At 43.2% G+C, this 22,871-nt stretch overlaps 1 protein-coding gene across 5 annotated transcripts; it reads left to right on the top strand.

Moving 5' to 3' along the window:
- Positions 1 to 16: 16 nt before the first annotated feature.
- On the top strand, positions 17 to 22,871 carry STMN3 (stathmin 3). 5 transcript variants are annotated; one of them, XM_062589487.1, is made up of 7 exons: positions 17 to 76; positions 814 to 1,112; positions 6,126 to 6,286; positions 18,366 to 18,461; positions 19,104 to 19,279; positions 19,653 to 19,844; positions 20,029 to 22,871. In XM_062589487.1, the coding sequence occupies exons 3-7, from the start codon at positions 6,268 to 6,270 to the stop codon at positions 20,086 to 20,088; spliced, it is 543 nt and encodes a 180-aa protein (XP_062445471.1). In that variant the 5' UTR covers positions 17 to 76; positions 814 to 1,112; positions 6,126 to 6,267; the 3' UTR covers positions 20,089 to 22,871. The 5 variants fall into 5 exon arrangements, with proteins under 5 accessions (XP_062445471.1, XP_062445468.1, XP_062445470.1 ...); XM_062589484.1 differs by having other exon boundaries at positions 54 to 76; positions 538 to 1,112; XM_062589486.1 differs by having other exon boundaries at positions 61 to 76; positions 591 to 1,112.

Raw genomic sequence — 22,871 nt, forward strand, 5'->3', positions numbered from 1 at the left:
CGTCACTTCCGCCGGAGCCGCTCTCGCGAGGCTTGCGGCGTTGCCCCGGGAACGGGGCGGCGGGCGGTGGCGCCCGGTAGGCCCGGCTGTGGCGGCGGGGCCCGCTGGGGCTGCCCTGGGGGCCGCCGGCGCGGCGGGGCTGGCGGGGGGCTGGGACACCGCTTCCCCGTGCGCGGCGGGAGCTGGTGCGGCGGCGGGGTGGGAGGGGCAGAGTTGGGCCCTGCCCGGGGCCCTGCCCGGGGCCCTGCCCGGCCCGCAGTGAAGCGCAGGCCCCTGGCGGGAGCCCGGGTCGCTCCGCGGCCAGAGCTGCGTGATTTACCTGCAAAGGCAGGAGGCGCTTGGGCCTCTCCTTTCCACCCTCGTGCGGGAGGCCTGGCCCCCAAGAGGCGGTGGATGGGCCGTTTGCTTGCAAAAAGCAGCAAAGCGTTGCCATTTCTAATGCTTATTTAAAACCTGCTGGGTTCCCCTGAAGCGCTTGAGTGCTCCTCAACGATAGTTGCCTGAGGCCAGAATTTCTCTCCCTTTCTGTCATTAAAGGCTATGGGGCACTAGGTTGGAGGTCATCTCCTTGACCAGATTTTCTCTCCAAGGCACTGTTCGGTTTTACTCCGCCTGTCTGCCACCCTTCAGTGGTAGGGCCTGCAGGGACAATGCAGAATGCTACAGGATTCTGTGTGGAAACTTTATGCATACAGTTTAAAGGTTTTTATTTCATTGTATTGAACCTACTCCATCAACAGTAGTGAATTCTGATGGGTATCTTTCATGAGGGATCAATGTCCTGCTGCTTTGTTCTCTGCTTTCCTTCTATAGGATTCTTTCAACCTTTGGTTTCCTGTCATTATGTCAGTGCACATAGTCTGGAATGGCAGTGCTGGAATTTCAATTGCTCCAACTAAGGGTTGTTTCCACCCATACATGACTGTAATAGATTCTGAACTGTTCTGCATTGATGTATTAGGCAGTGCTTGTAAGATTCTAGCAAGCCATGCAAGTATTTGAATAAATGGACATGATTTACCTGGACCACAAAATACTGCAAAATCATATTTTATGCAGTTACATAAGGAAGAAAGTAGAAGAAAATATTTTATCACACACAACATCTCCATGTAAGTCATTTCAAGTTCCTCTATTTTTAGATGGTTACTGTGTAAGTGTAAAACAGGATGTGGACTCCTATTACTGAAACTCTACAAATGCCCTTATTCTTATCCCCAAAGTTGCAAGGGTTAATGTCTGTATGTAGACGTATTCTAACATTTCAAGAGAAGGGGGGAAAAGATAAAAAAATGAACAGACCTTAAATGTAAGTGTATTATACAACCTGATCTCTTCTCAAACTTCTGGTATGTCTTGCAGTTACTCAGTGAAGCTTGCACATCTTGCTCTGTTGGTTGCCAACCTTTCATCTCCTTGAGCTGAAATTGTTTTGTAAACTGTTTTGAATTTTAGCTGATACACTAGAGAAATACAACATAGAACACTGGAGTTGGGTGCTAGCAGTTAATCTGTGGTTTATAAGCCTCATTTTCCAGCTCTTGCAGTACCAAGCTCAATTTGGTACTAGTCTATCACTCTTAATATGGGTCACTATACTTCAGACCTTAATAAATTATCTATATTCTTGTACGTCTATGAGAAAAGACAGTTGTTTTTGGCGTGGGACATCTTTATTGAAGAATTCCTAGGGCAGTTGTTGCTGAGGACAGAAAATCTATAGTTGCTTGATATGTCAGACTTGATTTTGAATAATTGCAGAAAAGTCATTCAAATATTCCTTGTTTTTTTACAGTTTGAAAGCCTTAAAGCACAAATTTCTGATGTCATCTGATTTTGAGTTACTCCTTTGTTCTTCACTGTGCTCAACACAAAATGTAACAACTGATTTTGTTCATGTTTCTGAATATATTAACTCTTGAACTTGATACTGATTAAACTGCAGAAGATATGAGTTTGTAAGAACTGATGGGATGCTGTAAGGATGTGGGATAAGGTGTTTATAATGGAGAATAAAGGTTTAAAATTGGCCATAAAGCTAACAAATACTCCCTGCCTTTTCTGTCATTACATATGTTGAAAAAAGAATATCAGTTTTACATAAAATCAACATTACTTAAATAGCAGTTAGTGTTGCTTAAATCAAATTATTTTACCTTAGAGGAAGAAGAGCTGGAAAGTTACCAAACCCAAAAAAGAATGTGATTCAGCAGATGCGCTGTTGTCCAGGGGCAGATATGACTCAGCACTGACTGACTGCTCTTTATCGTTCTAGAGGGTTATTTCTTTGCACCATTTACCTTACTTGACCAAGTCTGCAGTGCCAGCATTGTCAAGTCTGTCTTTGTCTGTCTTTATCAAGTCTGTCTATGCCAATTTCTTCTAAAATCTGGGAACAGAGTGAACAAAATCTTGTAAGTTTAAAGAGAAAGATTTGTTCCTCATTCAATTTGGAAAATAATTTTGGAGGTTTACTGCAGCCAAAACATTTGTGTATGTTGTGATGTGTATATATGGACATCATTCTCATTCCTGGGTTCTCATTCTGGAATTTGGCTCCCTAGGGTAAAACCTGAGCTCTTACAAGGCATGGGTTTGGGGAGGGAAAAGAGGAGAATTTTTAGAGAGGCATAGGGGATAGTGACAGGCCAGTCTCTACACTATTAATGGTTTCTATGTGCTAACCCATCCAATAGGAAATGCAGCCTGCCGGGAGTTCCACACTGCTTTCTCATATCAGTGGAGGGTGAAGATCTTAGAGGAACTGTTTTTCGTTTGAAGTGGGCAGTACAAAGTAAGACATGCCTATAAGGAAAAAACATACAAAAGAAAAATCTTTAAAAAGATAATCCTCAATCTCTGTAGGGAAGTGGATGTATGAGTGACTGAACCTAACTATGCAGAGAATCCTGCAAGTAGAAAGCTTGTAGAATGTAGAAGTACCAGGAGGGTAATTTTCACTTTTATTCGGGGGCCACCAGTGCAGGATTTCTCCACCTGGACCGTCAAGAATCTTGAGGAATGGGACAGAGAGATTGAAAAGCAGCAATGACCAACCACGAGACCACTGCTGTTCATGTGAAGGATATTTTTCTCCTTTTAGGTATGAGAAGATTTAAGTTGCCAATTGTTGTCCTGGGCATATGTAATGGCTCCTAGAATCCAGATTATCCAGAGCCATGCTGTCTTTTTACTGTTGGGGAATACATGAATTAAAGCTACTTTATCTTTGGCACTCAAATTTTGATCACAATCATCCTGTTACTGGGAGATAAGGAAATACCCATTGTACAATGAGGAAGCTGAAGCAGATGGGATTAGTGATTGGTGGAGGCCTTGTGACAAATCATTGTTGAAGTCAGAAGCAGACACAGCTTCATGTGCTCAAAATTTTCTGTTCTTTACCACTTGTTCAGTCAGTTGTCTAGCTTTGCCCTGCTAACTTTTTTTTGTACACCCTTGACCAATTTTAATTGAGCAGCCCCTGTGCTGACCTGAATTCATAGCTTCCTTTACACTTTTAAGTGACTGAATTAATATGTCTTCTCTCCTTCCTCGTGATCCAGATCCTTTGTACAGTTTGGCCTCATTTCTCAAGTGCACATGATAGATACCAAAGAGGAAACATTCAGAGTAACCCTGTTGTTTCCCTTGCCTTAGAGAAACATTTTCCTGATTTAGTGCTGATGTTGTTACCAGTGGTTACTCTTTCTCAGTTGCTAAATTCTGTGGAGTTACCTTAGACTGGGCTCAGATAGTTTTCTTGCTTGAGAGCAAGGGATTTTACTGCTGCCCTATGTGGGATTTTTATTATTTTGTGACCAAAAAAGTCAGCTTCTCCTAGCTTCTTGAGACTGCAAAGGGTACTGGAAGGTCTCATGGCTACGCTATTGCTGTAACTATGCTGTTGTGTTAACATATCACAATCCATGCTCATCCTTTTAGACTAGGTGTTTTTCATCATTCAATCTTATTTCATTAGTCACTGGATTAATTTTTTCACAAATATTCCTTCTTGCAAGCCTCACTCATGCCAAACTTAGAGCTACAAATAATATAAAGAAGTGTGGTTCTGCCAGGTTTGTGGCCATTCTTATACCAGCCACAGTCTGCAAGTCTTCATTTGTGAACTGCTGCCCTAGATGACTGTCTCCTACAACAAAATATGAAGAGGATTACTGTGGGTCTCTGGTTTTAGGATGTATTGTGTTTTGAGGAGATAGTTTTCCCTATTTTCTCTATCAGCTTGGGAATTTTCTTTCTGTTCTTCAGAATTAATAGATAAGCCTCCATTAGCAGTTTGCATGTATATACTTTTGTAAACAGGTATGTTTGTTTTTCTTTCTGAAAAAATTATTTTCTGTTGAAAGTATGAGTTATTGGAAGAAGCCCTTCTATGGCATAAGACCTCTACGGATCTTTAATTGATAAAATTATCAAAAATATTTATAAGGAAGTAGTGGAAGAAGTGCATACTACAAAGCCAACTTCTTTGCTGGTTCTCTTTGAAAATCTATAGTTTTGTTATGGTCTGCCAGGTTTGATGTCACATGTGATGAAGGCAGAGGACAGATTAGGAAAATCTATTTTCTCTAATCTCTGTCACAAAAAAAAAAAAAAAAAATACCCAGTGCCTTCAAACACTCCCTAGTGAAAATCAGGGACAAATTGAAATGATAATTACGTTTAAAATTTGGCAGGATTTTTCAAATTAACCTACAAAAATCTTTTTCTTTGAGTTTCAACCCAAGAAGAAAGCAGAGGAAACTGCAGCTATGAAACGGGCCTTGGATAGAACAGAAAGCAGTTAATTGCCCAGTTGGACTAAAAGGGTTGCTGTTCCAAAGATATATTGAAATGTTATGCATAATGTTAGTATTTTTCTGAATTAGATCTGATTTTCTAGAGTAATTTTTTTCAATAGTAAAGAGGCTTTTCAATTTTTTGGGTGTGAGAGACTAGGACATTTAGAAATGGGAGGTAAAATTTAGAAAAAAAGGAAAATCTCTGACTTTTTTCTGTCTGACAAATCTCTGCTGTTTGTGGCTGCTTCTTCTGGTTAAGCCAGACTGCCTGCAGCTACTTGAACAACCTGTAGTTCCCTGCAGCTACTGGAATTGTCTGGGAGTGTCTGCATTGCAGCGCATTGGATGATTTGAGGGTGTTTTCAGTGAAAGGGTATGTGCAGCCAGCAGAATAACACGTAGCATGAAAGGGCCAATGGCTGGAAGGTTTGCATGGGAGTCTCGTGTGAGCAGCCACAGCCACCAAGGTGAAGTGTGACTGATGAAAAATGAGGTGGGATTTGTACAGATGTGGTTGGAGGAATAATACAGGGGTACCTGCAGCTGTTAATAGAAACTGAGGAGGTTTGCTTAGTATTAAATGTGCATGTGATACATGCACAGAGGTATTAGCACCTTGCAACAGCCACAAAAGGAGAAATGATAGAAAATACAAAAGGAAAAAAAATGGAGAAAAGGGAGGTCCTGATAACTGGGGGGGGGGGGGGGGGGGACACAGAAAAGTCCCACTGAATTCAGAGGACTCCGTTCTGTTCTTCCTCAGCTACTTTTACATCATTTTCACCTCCCAGCTGCAGTAGATTTAGCCCTTTTGTGTGCCGGTGAATATGCAAAAGAAGCATGCCTAAAGATGCTGTGCCTGTCTAGGCTCACTCCTTCCTTTGCTGTTTGTCTAAAGCTGCTGCAACGTTTGGGGTTTGAGCTTACTTCTCTGCTAAGCCAGACCCCAGACATGGCCTGTGGGTTGCTGTGCCTTGGAATGACTTGTTAAAAAAAAAAACAAAAAACAAAAAAACAACAAAAAAAACAGTGAATCTACTCATTTTTGCTTTCAACAGACAAGGAGAAAAATAATTTAGCCTATCTAGAGCAGGCAAGAAAGGAAAGAAAAGGAGGAAAAATCATCTTTTGCCAGGGCCCTGTCTGGGTGTGTCTCCTCCCCCTCCCCCTTGGTGGGTCTGTATTTCCAGTAGGCAGTCTAACTGGGAGGGATCTGGCGTCAAAGCCACCCAGGAAAGGAGGCCTGATATGCTCATTAATATTCTGAACTAGTGACCCTTCTTTTTCTTTCCACCCCTTCCCTTTCTCTCCGCTCTCCAGCCTCTCCCTGCCTCCGATGGCTGCAGCCCCCTCCAGCTGAGTCAGTTCTTCCCTCCCCGCAGCATTGCAGCACCTCCGCAGCCTCCCTGCACTCCTGTTTCTGCAGCGCCCACACTGTCTTCTCGGCTCCCACCTCAGCAGCATGGCCAGCACTGTCTCAGGTAGGACAGAAATCTTTTGAGTTTTGTAGTCAACAGTTTTATAGAATGATCATTTTTATTTTCTATCATTATTGTAGGGCTTTTTCCCTTGCATTTTGGGGGAGTTCTTTGATGAAAAGACAGCTGGTATGGCAGCATTGTTCCCCTTCCTCCCCTATACATACAGCCCTTTGATGCAAGATAGCAGGTGGGCTTTTTATTTTAATATGAAATCACATGCAATAAACATGCTAATTTAAAATATTCCTGACCATACATTGTACCCTAAGAAGATGCTGCTGCATGTCAATTAATGGTTATTTTTGTAACATAATATAGCTTTTTTTTTTCTTTTTCCTAAGAAAAACCTGCTTACTGTGTGACTGGATGCAGAGAAACTAAAAATTACATTCTGTTTTGTGAAGATCATGTATTTCCCAAACGGGTCATGGAAAGAAAGATACTGGCAAGAAATTGTCAGCAATGCCCCCCAAAATTGCTCAAAACCCTAGCAGAAAAGAAACTCGATGGGGTTTCTGTGTATTCTCAGAGCTTTCCATCCTTACATTTTTTCCACAGCTTGCATTTCTTCATTAGAAGATGCTACAGGGGAGCGGTCCTCTGATGGCGTTGAGTGAAATCAAATGCTGCAAGGGAAGCCCTTCCTCCCTCCTGCAGTAATAATGGGAATAATAGCATTGGTGCATGCTGTCCTCGCAGTCCAGGGAGCCTGGCTCTGAGGCCAGGTTTGGCTGCAGTTTGGCAATCTGTTGTAAGGGTGCTGTACTTCTTCAGTGAAATTGTTCCCTAAAGATAGGTCTTGCCACTTTTTCCTGGGGAGAAGGGATTCAAATGGCTGGAACTGGAAACTTGGCAGAGGAAAAAAGGCTGAAATGATACTATGAACAGTGGGTGGGTGTGGGGGATTTTTCTTTTTTCTTTTTCTTTTTTATAAAAATTAAAAAAGAAAAAGTTCTCTCCTAAAACTGCTCTTAATTCTTTAGTGCTTTAGAGAGGGGCTTGGGTGGGTGAAGTTAAATCCCAAATGACTGAGATATAAGTCTGAATAGGAGCAGAAGACAAAAAGGAAAAGTGAATACTGCTTTGTGCCCCTCCCCGCCAGAGAACCAGCCAGAAGAACCAGACAGTGTTTCTTGCTTCTTTCACTGGCTTTTCTCTGTGTTTCCTGCTGTGCGTTTTCTATTCCTTTCTCATTTTAAAAGATCATTAAAAGCAACAAGAAAGGGACAGAAAGATGGAAGGTGGCGGAGGGGGGTGGTAAGGGTGCAGCTTATCCAAAGTAGCTTTGCATGCAATTAGGAAATGGAAAAGGAGCATTGTAAAAATGTGTCTATATGATAGAAAATTTTCAGCTGTTGTATGTATTTGTGTGAGTATCCCTCTGTCAATGAGTGTGTGTGCCAGCCTGTGCTCTGAGGGTCCCACCCATCTATCTTCCTTTCCTACAGAATGGGATTGGATCTAATTTGCAAAGTGGGGGTGGGAGGGAGAGATCAGACCTACCAGCCACCTAACCAAGGTTGCATCGAACTTGACGTGACTGAGTAGTGGATGAAACATGCATAGACACAAGACACATTTTTCATTTGCTGCATTCTTACCCTTGCGACCTACCATAGATCTATGACATATTTCACCTTCTTGAAAATGCAGTTTTACTGTCAAAGGAGACATAGAATCATGATGAAGAGTGTGCTTCAGAGAAAGTACATTTCCTTTTGGCTCAGATCAAGCAGAAAAACAGCTTCAAAGAATAGAGAAATCCTGGGAAACCAGTGTTGTGGCAGGAGGAAAAAATAATAGGGAAAGCGTTTGCTGAGGAAGGGAGCCAGGCTGAGCCTCGCCCAGCTGGCTTTGCAAGGAGCGGCTTCCCATTAGCTATTGCTTTTATAGCAGGAATAGAAAGTAGGCTGCAAAGGCAAGAGAAAAAGGCGAGCAAATCATGTAAATGAAGGAAAAAGTCTTGTTTTCTTTCTTCTTTATTTTCTTCTTTCTCCCCAGCAAAAGCAAATCTCTACTGGAAGGAGCAAGCTGTAATTGTCTGCAGATGATGCCCATGGGCTTATCCCCCCTGGGAAGATTTTCTTGGGTTTGTTTAAACAAACAAATCAATTCAAGATGAAAAGAAATGGCTCTTGATTCCCCTACCCCACCAGTCATCTCTATTTTCCACCTCAGGCGTTTTCTCCTGGCCAGGATTGTTGTTTTCAGTGATAAAGCAGAGGAAGAGGCAGCACATGCTCAGTGCAGGCTCAACTGCAGTGATGGCCATGCTGTGCTGGCAGACTTTGCAGGGGCAAAAGATGATCTCTCTTCCTGAGATCATCTGGACAAATTGTTACCCTTTTGCATACTGAAAAGCGGAGTCTGTGTAACTCTGCCACACTATACAACTTTTACCATCATCCATAGATGTCTGGGTTGGATAAACAGACAGATGAGTACCAGTGGCCTTTCTTAGGGATTACGAAATGATGCAGTAACATGAAAGCCTCATGGGCTTTTCTCAGATGTAAGTATGTCTGAGAAGGTGGAACCAAGATGAAACTCCATGGTTTGTCATTCCAGGCCTCACAGCTGGACATCATGCAATAAAAGTGCCTTGATAGCTCTCAAGACTTTCCCCTCCCTAGGTGGAAATGTGAGAATCGTATGACTTTGTGGTGTGGGTTATCCCCTTAATCCCTTTTCTGGACTATATTGGTGGACACCATACAGTATTGCCGAATTGTCACTGGTGCAGGACGCAAGCCCAGTCAGAGGCCTTTCTGCCTCGTCTCTCCATCTCAAATTTGATTTTTTTTTCTCTTCAGATATTGATGGAATATATATGGCCTGTGCTAGAAATTCATGGTACTTTTATTGGGACTTCAGTTTCACAAGCCAAGAGGATACACTATAGGCGTTTCTCTCTCTCTCTCCCTTTTTTTTTTTTTTTTTTTTTTTTTTTTTTTTTTAACCACTGTATCCAACCAAGGGTTCTAAATCCTTGGAAAATGTTTGTTCTTTCTAAAATATAAATCGTATCTTTATTGATGGCACCTTATAAATTCTGTGAGGAAGGATCCCTCAGATACTTCAGAAATGCCCTTTCTTGGAGTATTTCAATGTTGGTTCAGATCTGATGAATGCATTGCTCTATCAAATGAATGCATTCTCCTTCTGCAAAGGAAAAGCTGAGATTTAGTGGTGTGATATAGCAATTGGAAGGTCTGCAGACAAGAGCTTCTGAAGAGTAAATGTAAGACTTGTGTGATAGCCATGTGGGTAGCAGCATGGTTTCATCTTCACATCTTCTTAGGGTGAACTGGGCTAATGATTCTTGATTGTGACACTCAGAGGGAATCTCAGGTTCACCAAATGTTCTATGCAACATTCCCTTAAAATTAATTGAGAACACTGTCACCTTCTGAGCCATTCCCTTAAAACTTTTCCCTCCCCATTCCCCTTATGTGCTTTATTCTTTTAGGTATAAACCTAGATTGGAAATTCCAATCCAGAGGGAAGTTTAACTGATTGTCGAATCCTTGGCCATGATTTTGATATACAGAAGAGCCAGGCAGTGCTCAAAGGCCATGGGCAAGTGCTGTAGTACTTTGGCAAATGCTAACTGGTGAAGAGCTACTCAGCATATTTCAGAACAGTCCTTTTATTCATTCATTCCACGCTTTGTGTCATACTTGAGAACCTTAGATTCTCTTACTTTGTTTATACAAATAATATCTCTGTATAATGGGCAAGTACAATAATCCCCATTTAATGGAAAGGGCAGATCCAAAGAGACCAAATAACCAGTCTGTGGTCACATAACAATCTGTATCTATGACAGATCCTGGCATTGGACTTATCCTTGACTGTCTCATTAACTTCTGGCTTATCTGATCCCTAACTCCTCTGTAGCTCTTTTTCTCAGCTGAGCCTGACAATCTGGATCTGTGTTGCCGAACGTCGAGGAATAGTTGCCTCCATTTTGGCTTCTTCGTCTGCTTTATTAAACAACCCAGTCCATGCTTATTTCCTTCCATGAATTATTCCCTGACAATCAATCACCCACCTATCCCAGACTGTTAGGTTTCTGCTTTACAGCTTGACCCTTTTTCTGTCACTGAGCCAGCAAAAGAGATATCCTTGGTTATTTTCCTGGGGGCAGCCCACATGTTCAACTGTAACAGCATAAGTGATTTGCCAGTCTATTGACTGTGCATAATACAACTTGATGTGGTGTACAGGAGCTGCAAAGGAAACCTTGGAGGGAAGGATCCAGGTGATTGGAAACCTTTTCTGGGTGATAATTTAGCAGATGTCCCACAGAAGGCAAAGTAAGCCTTGCATCTGCCTGTTCTCATGAATGAGTCCGCATGAGTCCACAGTAACTTCTGGGCTTCGGATCCCATGGCGAGCAGCTGAAATGGTGTGTGGCATCAGCATGGTGTACAGCAGGTGATCTGAAACAAAGCCACTAGAGAACTGCTACAGTTTGTCTTCCCCTTTCAATACAAATGGAGCTGCATCACCTCTGTCCCTCAGGAATCCCATTGCTTTTTACTGGTTCCTGTTCCTGCACATCCTGCAGATTTCTCAGTGTTGTGAGCTGCAGGCCTACATTTGTTGTACTAGAATGGGAAGGTGGGGGGGAGGAAGAAAAGAGCTGAAGTTTAATCATTGTGCTAATATACCTGGACATTGTTAGGAGTTTTTCTAGGCATGGGAGATCTCTTCCTGACCTATTAAATCAACTAGTTTTGAGAACAAAAAAAAAAAAAAAAAAAAAACAAAAGAAGTGCGTTAGACTGAGATGAAGAATTAGCCATTAGTATTATGCTAATATTGTTACCAGGTGAGAATATCTACAGTCTATTTTACTCTCAAGACTTACTGAGGATTATGCTTGCTTTCACTGTATATGTGGCATTACATTTTTTGTACTGAAAGACACTCAATTCTCTGTCTTTTCTGTTTCTTTATCTTCTATTGTGCTTTGGCTACATTTGCAATTGCACTATTCTCATTTTTATCATGGTATAACATTTATAGAAGCAATTCTTACTTCTCCAAAATTATCTTTGCAGTACAGATAGTTTTCTTGTAATAACCTTTCTTTGACCTTGCTATCAGATATAGCACATTCAGTCTCATCCATTTTAATTGTCTGAATTCATATAAATTAATTAGTCTTGCTATGCCTCTATGCCTCTGGTTTGTTATGAATTACTCTGTCTTGGTGTTGTGCCTAATGGCCTAGCTCCATTCTGCTGGACTTTGTTAAATGCCTAACAAAAAGATAGGCTGTTCAAATAGTTTACAGTTTAATTTTACCTAGTTAGGAAGCAAAGAACAAAGCTTATTTCTCGGTTACTGCTGGTGAATCCAAGCACATCACCAAGTGAGATCATTCCCGTTGCTTGTGCGCCGCATCCTTCTGCAGCCACTAGCTCCATTTCCTGTATCACAGTTGTTCAGGGAGCAGCTGAATAGTGTCTCTGGGGGTTAATGTAGAGATAAACACTTTACTTGGATAAATGCTGTACAGTATTCATGTCAAGCAGCAGGAAAAAGAAAACGCAGTATGTACTAAGTAGCACTAGAGGGAGCTCGGGAAGTGAGTTACTTGAGAGAGAGCAAACTGATAGGGCTCTGGCCTTTTTAGTACCTTACTTTGAATAAAGATCCAGACAAACTACCTTGCTCTTTCCTTGCAACAGGGCAAAATTGATCTTTGCCTGTGCAATATATACAGTACAGAGAAAAGTTAGATAAAAAAATTTAGTTGTTGATATTAGTTATTGGAATGTGAACAGAGCAGCATCGGAGTGTGCTGGTTACTGTGCATAAATATTCACAAATGTTGAGGGATTGACTGCTCCTTCTTAGACAGCATTGTAGCTATTAAACCCAAGGTCCCATGAAGACAGTAAAACACAAGGCTACTGTACTTCACAAGATGAGATTCTGGCATACTTTCTGTATCTCTTACTACTTCTTAATTTGCAAAACTCAGCTCTTTGCAATGTTTCACCCCAGTCCTAATGTTAAAGCAGTAAAGTTCGATGACTTAAGGGTGAAGACCATACTGGAGTGAATGAACTTGCTACCTCCTATTGCTGTATTTGTCTGAAAAGTAAAATATCAGTAATTTATACTTGAGATAACATGTCATAGGTTAGTCTGGGCAGTGAGCTGGCAGCCTGCTTCTCTACCTGTAGGCAAGGCAGAGCTCTTGTGTGCACCTCTGAAACCAAAGTGATGCTTTGGTGTAATGTCCCTTAGGAACTGCTGCTCATAAGTGTGCATATACTTTATCCTCTGTGACTTTTTGAGTTTCTGATCTTTAAGCCTGTAACAGCTTTTTAATAGAGTCAGACAACCTGGTTAATTTATACAAATATACAATATTTGTTTAGTCTAAACTGAACAGGTTTATTTTTACAAATTTAGATGCTTAAATAAAGATCTTCTATACAAATAGATGCCTAAATAAGAGTTTTGCTATTCTGTTTAACTGTTCTCAAAATGTGTAAATCTGTGCCCTCAAAATAAAACAGTCTTTCCTGGCAGGGACTGGTCTACCATATCATAGTATATTCATCCAACTGTCATATCTTGGTGCAAGGATTTTGTCCACTGGAATACATATGTGTCCTCAAGCCCATATCTATTGCAAATGTGAGCGCAGAACCTCCTGAATGCTCAGATTTGCAATACTGTTTTTTTTTTTTTTTTTTTTTTTTTTTTTTTTTTTTTTTTTTGTCCCCGGGAATTTTAAGAATGCTTTTTCACCAGTTGTGAACAGGAAGTAGTCTTGCTTCAGGAGACCTTCGGTTTGATCTTCATTGACATAGTATCTTAAATAGTGACTCAGAGCACATGTTCCTTACTTTTATTTGCTGTATATTAAATCCTTCACTGCTGAGCAAAATAGAGCTTTATCAAGGGATCATACAGAATATATGAAAAAAGTCTGACACTGAATCGAAGACCAGTTCTAGAAGGAGGTGTACTTTAGCAAATTGATGACATTGTGGAGCCCATTTGAGTGTCCTGTGTGACAGCTGTGACTGCTCCCCTTGTCCACATGGTTGTAGTATCTCTCTGCAAAGGTTGAAGTGCTCGGTTTATTTCTGGTTAGTTGCAATTTTGTTTTAAGTGTGAGCAATGGAGAGAGAAATGTAGTCTTCCTGGCCATGAAGTCACAATCTGTTTTCAGTCAGAAATTAAATCCCAACACGTAAAAATGAGCAAGAATTATTTTTATTTATTAATTTGCTTGTTTTTCTCTAGCCGCCAAAAAGTAGCAGTCCTTTCCCAAATGTAGCATAAAGCCTTGTTTTTAATCCAAAGAGCTTGCCTTCCTCATTATAAAGAGGTGAACAAACAAGACAGATTGAAGAGATTTCTAGCCAAGTCCTCATAGTGTGGTACTTGAATCATAACATATTGTATTTATATAGGACATGTAGATTTTCACATCTTCCAGTCTTCTGGAAGTGTAAATGTCCATACTACCCATTCACTAAAAATTTCTGCCTCTCTGGTATCTGACAGATGTGTAGTTACACACAGTCTCTATCAGATAGACCCTGCTGGCCATTTGCTGATCCCTGTGCTATACTGAAGGGTTGTGTGCCCTGCCTCGGGATGCATGTAAGCTCTGATACCTTGGGAAGGGGCTCGGTGTCTGGAATACAGCACACCACTTTAGAGAAAGGACCTTGCATGCAGGGCAGGTGCATCAGATATTTGGCTTTTGCTTATTTCCCCTTCTTGTCTGTGTATACTACCAAGGAGATCCATCTGAAATTGAGGGAATGAATTAGATAAAGGGTTTCAGGGTAAAAGAAATCATGGTCACATTTTTTTTGAAACTGATGAAAGAATCTCCCTAGAGTGTTAGGAAACCCCATTTTCCCAAAGAGCTTTATTTCTGATGGAATAAGTACAGAAAATGTCTCGTTGTGAAAGTCCTGCAGTAAATGACTCCTCCCTACTTCCAGATATAGGTGATATGTGGAGACACCATGCATATGGCTTGCTAAACTTCCTCCTACTCTCTGCCCTCCCATTTAATGCAAATGACAGCATAGAGCCTTGGAAAGTAACATAAAGCCAGGGATAACATCTACCAGGCAGTTACATTTCCACTGTCTCTCAAACTCTGCCAATGAGTAGGAAGAAGAGTTTAGAAGATATGAATAAGCATACAACATGAATAGAAGTCAGGCTTGTCTGCACTCTGCCTTATTAATGTTGCTCCGCTAACTGTACTGGGATTGTCTTAGCAGTTTTGCTCTGTAGATATCTCTGACCCTTGCAGCAGTATCAAATATGTCCTAAAACTTAGGCATGACTCTGGCAAAACCAGCATGTATTCATAAAAAGGCTCAGATGTTTTATTTTGAAAATACTGGAGCTGGAACTCTGGTTCGGATAAGTTATGCCTGTTTGAGAATGCAAGGGATAGTGAGAAACCCACCTTTCCACTCTCATGTTCCCGAAGGTAACTGAGGTCAGAACTTGCCCCAGGACAGCTTAGAACGGTTCCTGTTCTGTTTGGGTAACCTACCCTCACATCAGTAGGTAAAAAGCAGTGAGGAGGGTGAAGCTGCAGCCCTGCGTCAGAGGAATCCCCAGGTGATTCAGCTTCCCATCTCCATTACAGTGTCAGATCAGGATCTGCCAATCCTTTCACGCTGCCTTTTCTTATTTTAGCCTAATTAGTGCGTTACAGGCGCTGTACAGCAGACGCAAATGCCATCTACTGCTTGTCACTGAAAGCTTCAGAAAGCACAAGAGGAGGAGGGCAGCACATGAGCTTCTGGGTCTCATGTGCGTGACAGCTGGGGCAGAGGCGGGGGGGTCCTGGGATGTAGGTCGGGGGGCGGTTGTTTTTTTTTTTTTTTCACCAGGGATCGGGGTCCTTCTCTCTCTCCTCCGCCGGAAGCCCCCGGGCTGGGCGCTGCCTGGGGCCGGGGCGGTGCTGAAGGACAGCTCCGCGCCGGGGGCGGCCGGCCGCCGCCGGGGGCTGCGCGGGGGTCCGCGGGGCCCGAGGCCGCCGCCGGCGCGGAGCGGGCCTTCCCTGGGGCCGGCACGTCTCGGTCCACTGCCACCCACCACGGGCAGACTGGAACGGGCTGTGCCTGGCAGCGAGGGCTGCCCGACAGACAGGTCCGGGCTCTTTGGGCTTTTCCTCTGCGGAGGCCTCTGGGGGTGGCAAAACCCAACCCTGCTCCCCTGACCCGTGTGCTTACATGCTGCTAATTGCCTCTGATGGCTGGTGCAAGGGTGCAGCTGCAGGCTCCAGGGCTGGGAGAAGGATGCACACCACTTTCATAGCTCATTAAAGTGCTGGCCACAGCCCAGCAAAGCGATGTCCCTTTGTCCTCTCTCTCCTTTTCATTTTAGTTGACAGAGAGGGACAGTCAGTTTGCTCTGCAGAAGGGAAAGTGGGACAGGAACGATCCTGATGGAATGGAGGCAGCTATTAAAAAGAAAAGTCACTACAACAGACCTGGAAGGTAGTGGCTGCAGCATTCTCTGTCGTCTAGACAGAGGATCATGAAACCAATACCAGGAAGACCTACTGAAGTTCAAATAATGAAAAACAAAGCATTGAAGTGCTAGGAGGCACTTAAACCAGTAGGTCAAGGATGTGACACATCTGCTTAATGCCTTGGTTTCACCTAGGACCAGGCATAATGGTACTGCAAGGACCTCAGTGCTTGGTTTGTTTCTTTTAAATGGTGCAGGCTCTCTTCTAGTCCAGTGGATGAGACATTATTAACTCAGTGCTACATGCCACTACCTCTAGCACCAAACAGCACTCTCAGAGGTTTTCCGAAGGCCTTCTGATTAAGAACAAAATTAAAGCTGTTCTGCTCTATAGCTTGTACTGCTGATGTAAACTGTTCTTGTTTAGTATGTGCTCAATAGTGATCAGAACTGCGCAGGGTATTAAAATCAGAATGGGAAACAAATTGAAAAATGTTTAATAAAGATTTGTGCTCTAGGGATTGAGGGTTAGCAAAAGGAGGATGCTAATTACAATGAAGTTCTTTACTGAGGAGGGAAAATAAATGCAAGTACAGAGTAAGCATATAGAACAAACTGAATATGCATTCCTCTGCTGTCTTTTGTATCGTCTACAATGTACTAGTTCTTTTATAAAACAGAGTACTTACAGGAAGGCAGAGGAGACAATCTGAAAGGTGTTCCGTAGGGGATGTAGGACACAGCATGATGTTTGAAAATTATTTCACAGTTCTCATCTACCTCTAATGCCTCTTCATATCACAAAGTTTGGGAGATAACTGGAAAGTTATCCCTTCTGCTAAACAAGATTGACTCTTTGGAAAGCTGCAGGCTTTCCTGCTGATTTTCTGGTCTGCAAGTGCCTCTCCAAACTGTCTCCTAAGGGAAGGGGTCTTCCCTTTCCCTGCCTGGCAGAAGGTCTTGCTAAAAAATGAATATGTTGTTTGCTGCTGAGCTGCAGACTCATTTCTGGCTGAAGTTCTAAGTTAGAGCAGGAGCTCAATAACCAAGGGACAGACCAAGGTCAGGAGCACATGCAGGAAATCCAGAAGCAGGGATTCTGGAAAAGTCTGGAAACCAGAAGATTTGTGCCATGAGGTAGAGGCAGGAAGAGGAGCAGCACAAAGGGGCTCAGAGCAGGTCTGCAGAAGCACACAGCTGTGCAGACTGTGTCCCTGTGTGCCTGGGCATCCCCTGAGGAGCCAGCCCAGGGCAGAGCCTCACAGTCTCCAGTGTCCGTGAGATGGCAGAACCTGCTGGTGAGCCATCAGCTGCTGACCCACAGCATCCTGCTGGCTCTGGTGCCAGGGGCTGTGGTAACAGCTGCTCCTGGAGTTAGTCTTCAGCTGGGATTCAAAGCTTGTTAGTAAAGTTGCTCAGTCTTCTGAGATAGCCTACTAAAGAAAATAAGCTCGTGTTTGAAACTTAAAGGAGTGTCACCATTCTTTAGGCCTCTCATGCTGTGGCCTTGACAAGCTGGGAAAAGTATCATAGTCGGAGCAAGGATCTGAAGTCATGATGCCCGGATTCTCCTCCTCCCCACAGCCCTGACCCTCAGCAGGGATGTTGTGAGGGTTACAGTAATGTTGGAAAGAACTTGAAAGCCTGACAGAACACCTTTCAGTTTTTAAGTCTTTCTTCTATTGTGAGGTTCTTCAAGTATGTGCTGGCAGTTCATTGTCTTAAATGTGCTAAACTCCAAGAATGGAGGTGAAGATTGTGCTGGAAGGAACACTCCCTGCAAGCTGTGTTGTTCTCACTAGAGTAGCAGCTTGGTGCACTTGTGATCACTGAGGATGCTGCAGTGCATCCTCTGGTCAAAGGAATGATGAGCAAAGTTAAGTGCTCCCAGCAGCAGAGCATAAAAGAATTGTGTATTTCAGTGTCCTTCACAGTAGGTTGTGGGGACAGCATTTACTATAATTCTAGACAAGTAGCAACCTCTGCCTGGATGGGCCAAGATGGTGACAGAATCCTCTTATGCCCTCTCTTACCTGCTTCTGTAGTGAAGGATGTACACTGATGAAGCTGGACCCTCCTTTTCTCAGATCTCCATCTGTTCTCCACATACCTGACTGCATCTTTCCTCTTGATCCTGGGTCAGAAATGCTGAATTGTGAAATAATGTGATTGCGCCATGGGTTGAGAAATGTTTGCAGGCTCTGGTGGGCATCATTTTTACCTCTGAGTTTGGAAGTGCAATGGAGGAAGGATTTAGGTAGCGTTACTATATGGTTATATATAGTTGTATATACACTGAAGCTTATCAGCTCCTTTGGCTGGAAAATCCTCCATAGGAATTTTTATCTCTGGAAATGGTAAAATCCTAATGTGTGTCTCCCCATGGCATTTGCTACATCAGCAGCTAGTTTAGTCTGTTCTAGAACAGGCAATCCCTGGGGACATTTTGGCAACCTATGGCAACCTGGAAAAGCCTCCTTAGAGTCAGATAGTTAAAAATGAGCTTTCATGTGTCTACTTGCTTCTTTTTTTCCTTGAAAAAGACCTAGAATTGCTATTTGACTCTTCTCATTGGTACTTCTTATTTTTTCAGCCTACAAGGAGAAAATGAAGGAGCTGTCTCTGCTCTCTCTCATCTGCTCCTGTTTCCATACCCAGCCGCATCCTAATACCATCTACCAGTATGGAGGTATGTATTCACATATGTGTTCACATAAAAGCTATAGACTTGTTTGCATATCCTCCCGCCTAGCAGCTTCAGTGAACATGGAAGCTTTTCAGCACATTGAGCTGTCCCATCCTGGAGAAGCAATCCATGTTTTAACCCATGGTCTCTGTTTAGTCTTCTTTCATAGTTCAGTTTTTTAAAACGTGACCCACATTTACTCAGAAAGAAACTGCTTTCAGAGGCCCTGTAGTTCACACTGGCATGACATACACTATGTTAACAACAGTGTGGCTTTTCTGCAACTATTCTGTGGCTTTAAAATAATTACATTGACTAGGGAGGATTTGAAGTTGATCACTACTTGCTGATAAAGAGAACAGTGTCAATGTAGAAGTAAAAATAAGATTGTTATTGTCAGATGTTTCAGTGAAGAGCAGTATTATGGGATAGTTTTGTCAAAGGGTATGGAAATTCCAGCTGAAACCTGGAGAAAATGTTGGAGATAGGACAAAATCACCCAAGTGGGAGTTTGATCAGGACATGGGAGTTAACACTTTTATTCTTACATGAAGAACTTGGTGGCCCTCAGGTGAATGCTATCCTGAGTGTCGCAGGTACACAGAGCTCCTTTTATTTTTTTCCTTTTTTTTCTTCTCCTCAAAGATATGGAGGTGAAACAGCTGGATAAGAGGGCATCAGGCCAAAGCTTTGAAGTGATCCTGAAGTCCCCTTCAGATTTATCTCCTGAGAGCCCAATCCTTTCCTCTCCTCCCAAGAAGAAGGATCTGTCCCTGGAGGAACTGCAGAGGAGGCTGGAGGCTGCAGAGGAGAGGAGGAAGGTAAGGAGATAATCTGTAAAAACAGTGACTTTTGTGTGACTGGTACTAATTGTACCAAGCCCTAAAATTGTATTATCAAGAGCAATCTAAAATGACTGGAAATAGCGTTCTTACATGTATTCTTGTTCATCTATAAATTGTTCAGTGAGACATGGGAGTCAGTGAAATTCTGCAGCCTGTTTTAGGCAGGATATTGAACTTGATCATAGTCTTCTTTCTGTTCTTAAAATTGCATAGGTATATGGAGTCCCTCTGATCTAGCACATGTGAGCTTTCTATAGGCTGAAATTCTTACCAGCTAATGCTGTAGGAGATGTAACTTGCTCATGCACTCAAGTCCTTAAGCATTTTCCATGACGTTGCTTTCCCCCAGACCCAGGAAGCGCAGGTGCTGAAGCAGCTGGCAGAGAAACGGGAACACGAGCGGGAGGTGCTCCACAAGGCTCTGGAGGAGAACAACAACTTCAGCCGGCTGGCTGAGGAGAAACTCAACTACAAGATGGAGCTGAGCAGGGAGATCCGTGAAGCACACCTCGCTGCCTTGAGGGAGCGGCTCCGCGAGAAGGCGAGTGTGCAGCCCGCGAACCGGCACCTTGGGAGCTAGGAGGGTCAGAGGCTCCACAGCAGTGGAGGGGCTGTTTGTGCCCTGGTCCTTGCAGCACCACCCTGACAGGCTTGCCTCGGCTGTGACTGGGGTATATATGTCCTGGGTATGCACATATCTAGTGTGGTGTCTCCTGTCTTTGCAGGAACTCCATGCAGCTGAAGTTCGCAGGAACAAGGAACAGCGGGAGGAGATCTCTGGATAAAGGGCTTTTCTACACATCTAGCACCTGATTCCTGTTAACAAATCAACCAACCAACACATTTTATTTTGTTTGTCTAGATGCAACATTTGGGTCTCCATTCTTTCCCTCCCCCTGGTGTTAGTGCCCCAGCTACACGCTTCTATCTCCGCCTCCTTAATCGTTCAGTACTTGTGGGGATTCACAGATCATAGGGACCTCTAAGCAGAATAGCAACTAGTTCACATGAAATATAGAATCAATGAATCAGTCAATCAAACAGCTTCTTTGGGGGGGTTGTCCTTTTTTAAGAGATATTTCTTAAACTGATGTAAAGAATTAAGTTATTAATAAATTCAACCAGCAGTGTCATGGAGATACGGATTTCTTATCCGGGGCTTTTACTACTCTTGGTGTTTGCTCTGAGCCAAATATCAGTTTGAGAATAATAGGAAGTAAGAATTTCTTTATGTGAAGTGATATAACTAATAGATCCTTTATTTCCCAGTGGTAGGAGATAGGAATAAGAGAGGGATGGGATGGCTCAGGGAGTTGTGGCATGCAGACCTTTTCATCTCTTGGTTATTATCTGAAGCCAGCCCAAGTAGGCAGTGACCAAAAGTCATTATCTTGGGATGATTCTTTGATAGCCCAAATGAAAATAGCTAGGGGTCTCAAACCAGAACTTGGTGAGAGGTGCCCGTATCACAGAAAGTCCCTATCACAGCAAGCACTAGTTGATATCCTAATTGGCCACAAACTGAACAAGTCTGTAGACTGAACTGTCTTCTCCCCTGCGAAAGGGAAGACCAAGATAGCTTAGTCACGCAGCATGGGAGAATCTTGTGCTGCTGTTGCCTCTATTGAGCCTGGTCCTTGGATGTCCTGGGGAGACAGGCTGGGTCTCCAGGCCTGTCCAGTGCTTTCACAAACACAAGATTTCACTCCAGTAAGAAAACAATTCAAATAAAAATGATGCATGATTGTGAAATAGTCCACAGGCCTTTAGCGAACAGGATAATCATCCTTCCCTCTTTGTGACTCTTCAGTGCCGTTGTAGGACAGACATTGAGACCAGAGATCACGAGATAAGCCATAGAGCTCTGGTTCTTACGCAGCATGTTGTAAGAAAGGGCATACCAGTTGCTTGCAGGGTACTGCCAGACCTGCAGCTTTGGAAAAGATGGAGCTAAGAGAGGAGGCCATCAGTAAGACTACAGTAAGGGTGAAGAGATGTTCACATGCTCATTTGTTGTCTACCTTTAGCTTTTCAGGGCCTGTTTTTAAGAAAAGTTTGTCTCTTCATGGAGGTAGAGATGAGCAGAAAATATGCAGGCATGGCAGTAATAGCTGTAATGTCTGTAGCAGTAATGTCTGATCTAAATAGATAACTGTCAAAGCCTATGGACTTCCCAATCTTCTAATGTCATAGTTTGTGAAGCTAGCTGAAGTCCAGGCAGCCACTGTGCCAAAGGCTAAGGGGTCCGCCGTTGTCTCGCTAAGATCCACAGAGTTGCTGACCTTCAGTGTCAGCTCTGCGTCTGGCTTGAAAAACTAATTGGAAATGTTGCATCTGAAATGCAGGGAATTGCCATCTTATCGCAAGTCGGGCCTCATAAGATGTGGTGCTGAGGAGTCAGCCCTTGCAAGAACACAGTCTTGAGGCAAGATTTTGCAGAGGAGAAGATGGACGTTGCTTTCATTTGAGGCAGAAGGTAATTCCCCTTTGTCTGGTTCTTAGAGATTTCTGTAATATTTTTTTAATAGATCAGTACAATGTCTCTCGGACAAGGCAGCAGGGTGCTTAGAGCAGGTACAGACACAGCAGGATTCCTGGGCTGGTATTTATCCCCAGGGTGTCTCTCCCTTCGGCCCTCACGACGGCCATTCCTCCCTGGATGCTATCTCAGATTTCAGAATAAACCAAAGGGATGCTCAGGGGACCGAGACATTTAATTACTAGTAATTGGTATCCTCTGCACATCATGCCTCCAAAGAGCCAGTTGGTAGGTGAAACGAGACTCCAACAGTGGGCTTTGCAGACTCCATGGGAAAATGATTGAAGCAAGGGGCTGCAGACTGGTGCGGGAGTGCAGCCGTGCACGTGGGCCAGCGGGCACCTCTGCAGCCGGCACAGGCCAGGCAGGGGGGTTGCAAGGGTGGTATTCTGCCTTGCACGAAGGTGCGAGGCAGTGGTCAGAAAGCAGAGCAGATGAGTATTTTACATTAAAAAAAGATCCGCTTGCCTCTCCACCCTTCTTAAAAAAACTTTGCTGAGTCTTTTCAGAAGCTGAAGTTTTCTGTCTACCGTGTGCTTTGCTTACATAAAGAATTGATTATGCCCTGAGATAAGCATCAGCCGGCCACAGAAAACCAACAGAATGCCAAAGAGCAGCAGCTGCTGGAAATAAAATCCCTAGCCTCTTTGCTAATCTCCCCAGAATTCCCATTTGGATTAGGGAGAGATCCCTCTATGGCCATAACATGTTTTGATGTTAGGGAAACACTCTACTCCTAAAAGGAAGGGCTACCTTACTCTCAACCCCCTCAGCCTGGGCCGGAGGGGGATAGGGCTGTTAGAAAGCCACAGTGCTGTCCAGGGACAAAAAATGTTTGGGACAAAGAGGGAAAAGGAAAGGAAACTGAGGGTTGAATTTTTTAACAGTAGCTAATGATCAGTTTATAGTAGCAGCTGTCTTAGATAAGCATCTGTGTAGAACGCGGAATCACCGCCAGCATCACCTCATTCATATAGCGACAATACATTTTAAAAAGTTTAAAAAAATTAAAAAGTAATTTAAACAAAA

This window comes from Rhea pennata, chromosome 16 (assembly GCF_028389875.1).
Source record: "Rhea pennata isolate bPtePen1 chromosome 16, bPtePen1.pri, whole genome shotgun sequence".
NCBI classification, from domain to species: domain Eukaryota; kingdom Metazoa; phylum Chordata; class Aves; order Rheiformes; family Rheidae; genus Rhea; species Rhea pennata.

Bases quoted from the DNA above. Each gene is read 5' to 3' on its own strand.
- STMN3 (XM_062589487.1), top strand. The intron at 18,462-19,103 runs GTATGTATTCAC...TTCTCCTCAAAG, and splicing joins TACCATCTACCAGTATGGAG to ATATGGAGGTGAAACAGCTG. The intron at 19,280-19,652 runs GTAAGGAGATAA...GCTTTCCCCCAG, and splicing joins CTGCAGAGGAGAGGAGGAAG to ACCCAGGAAGCGCAGGTGCT.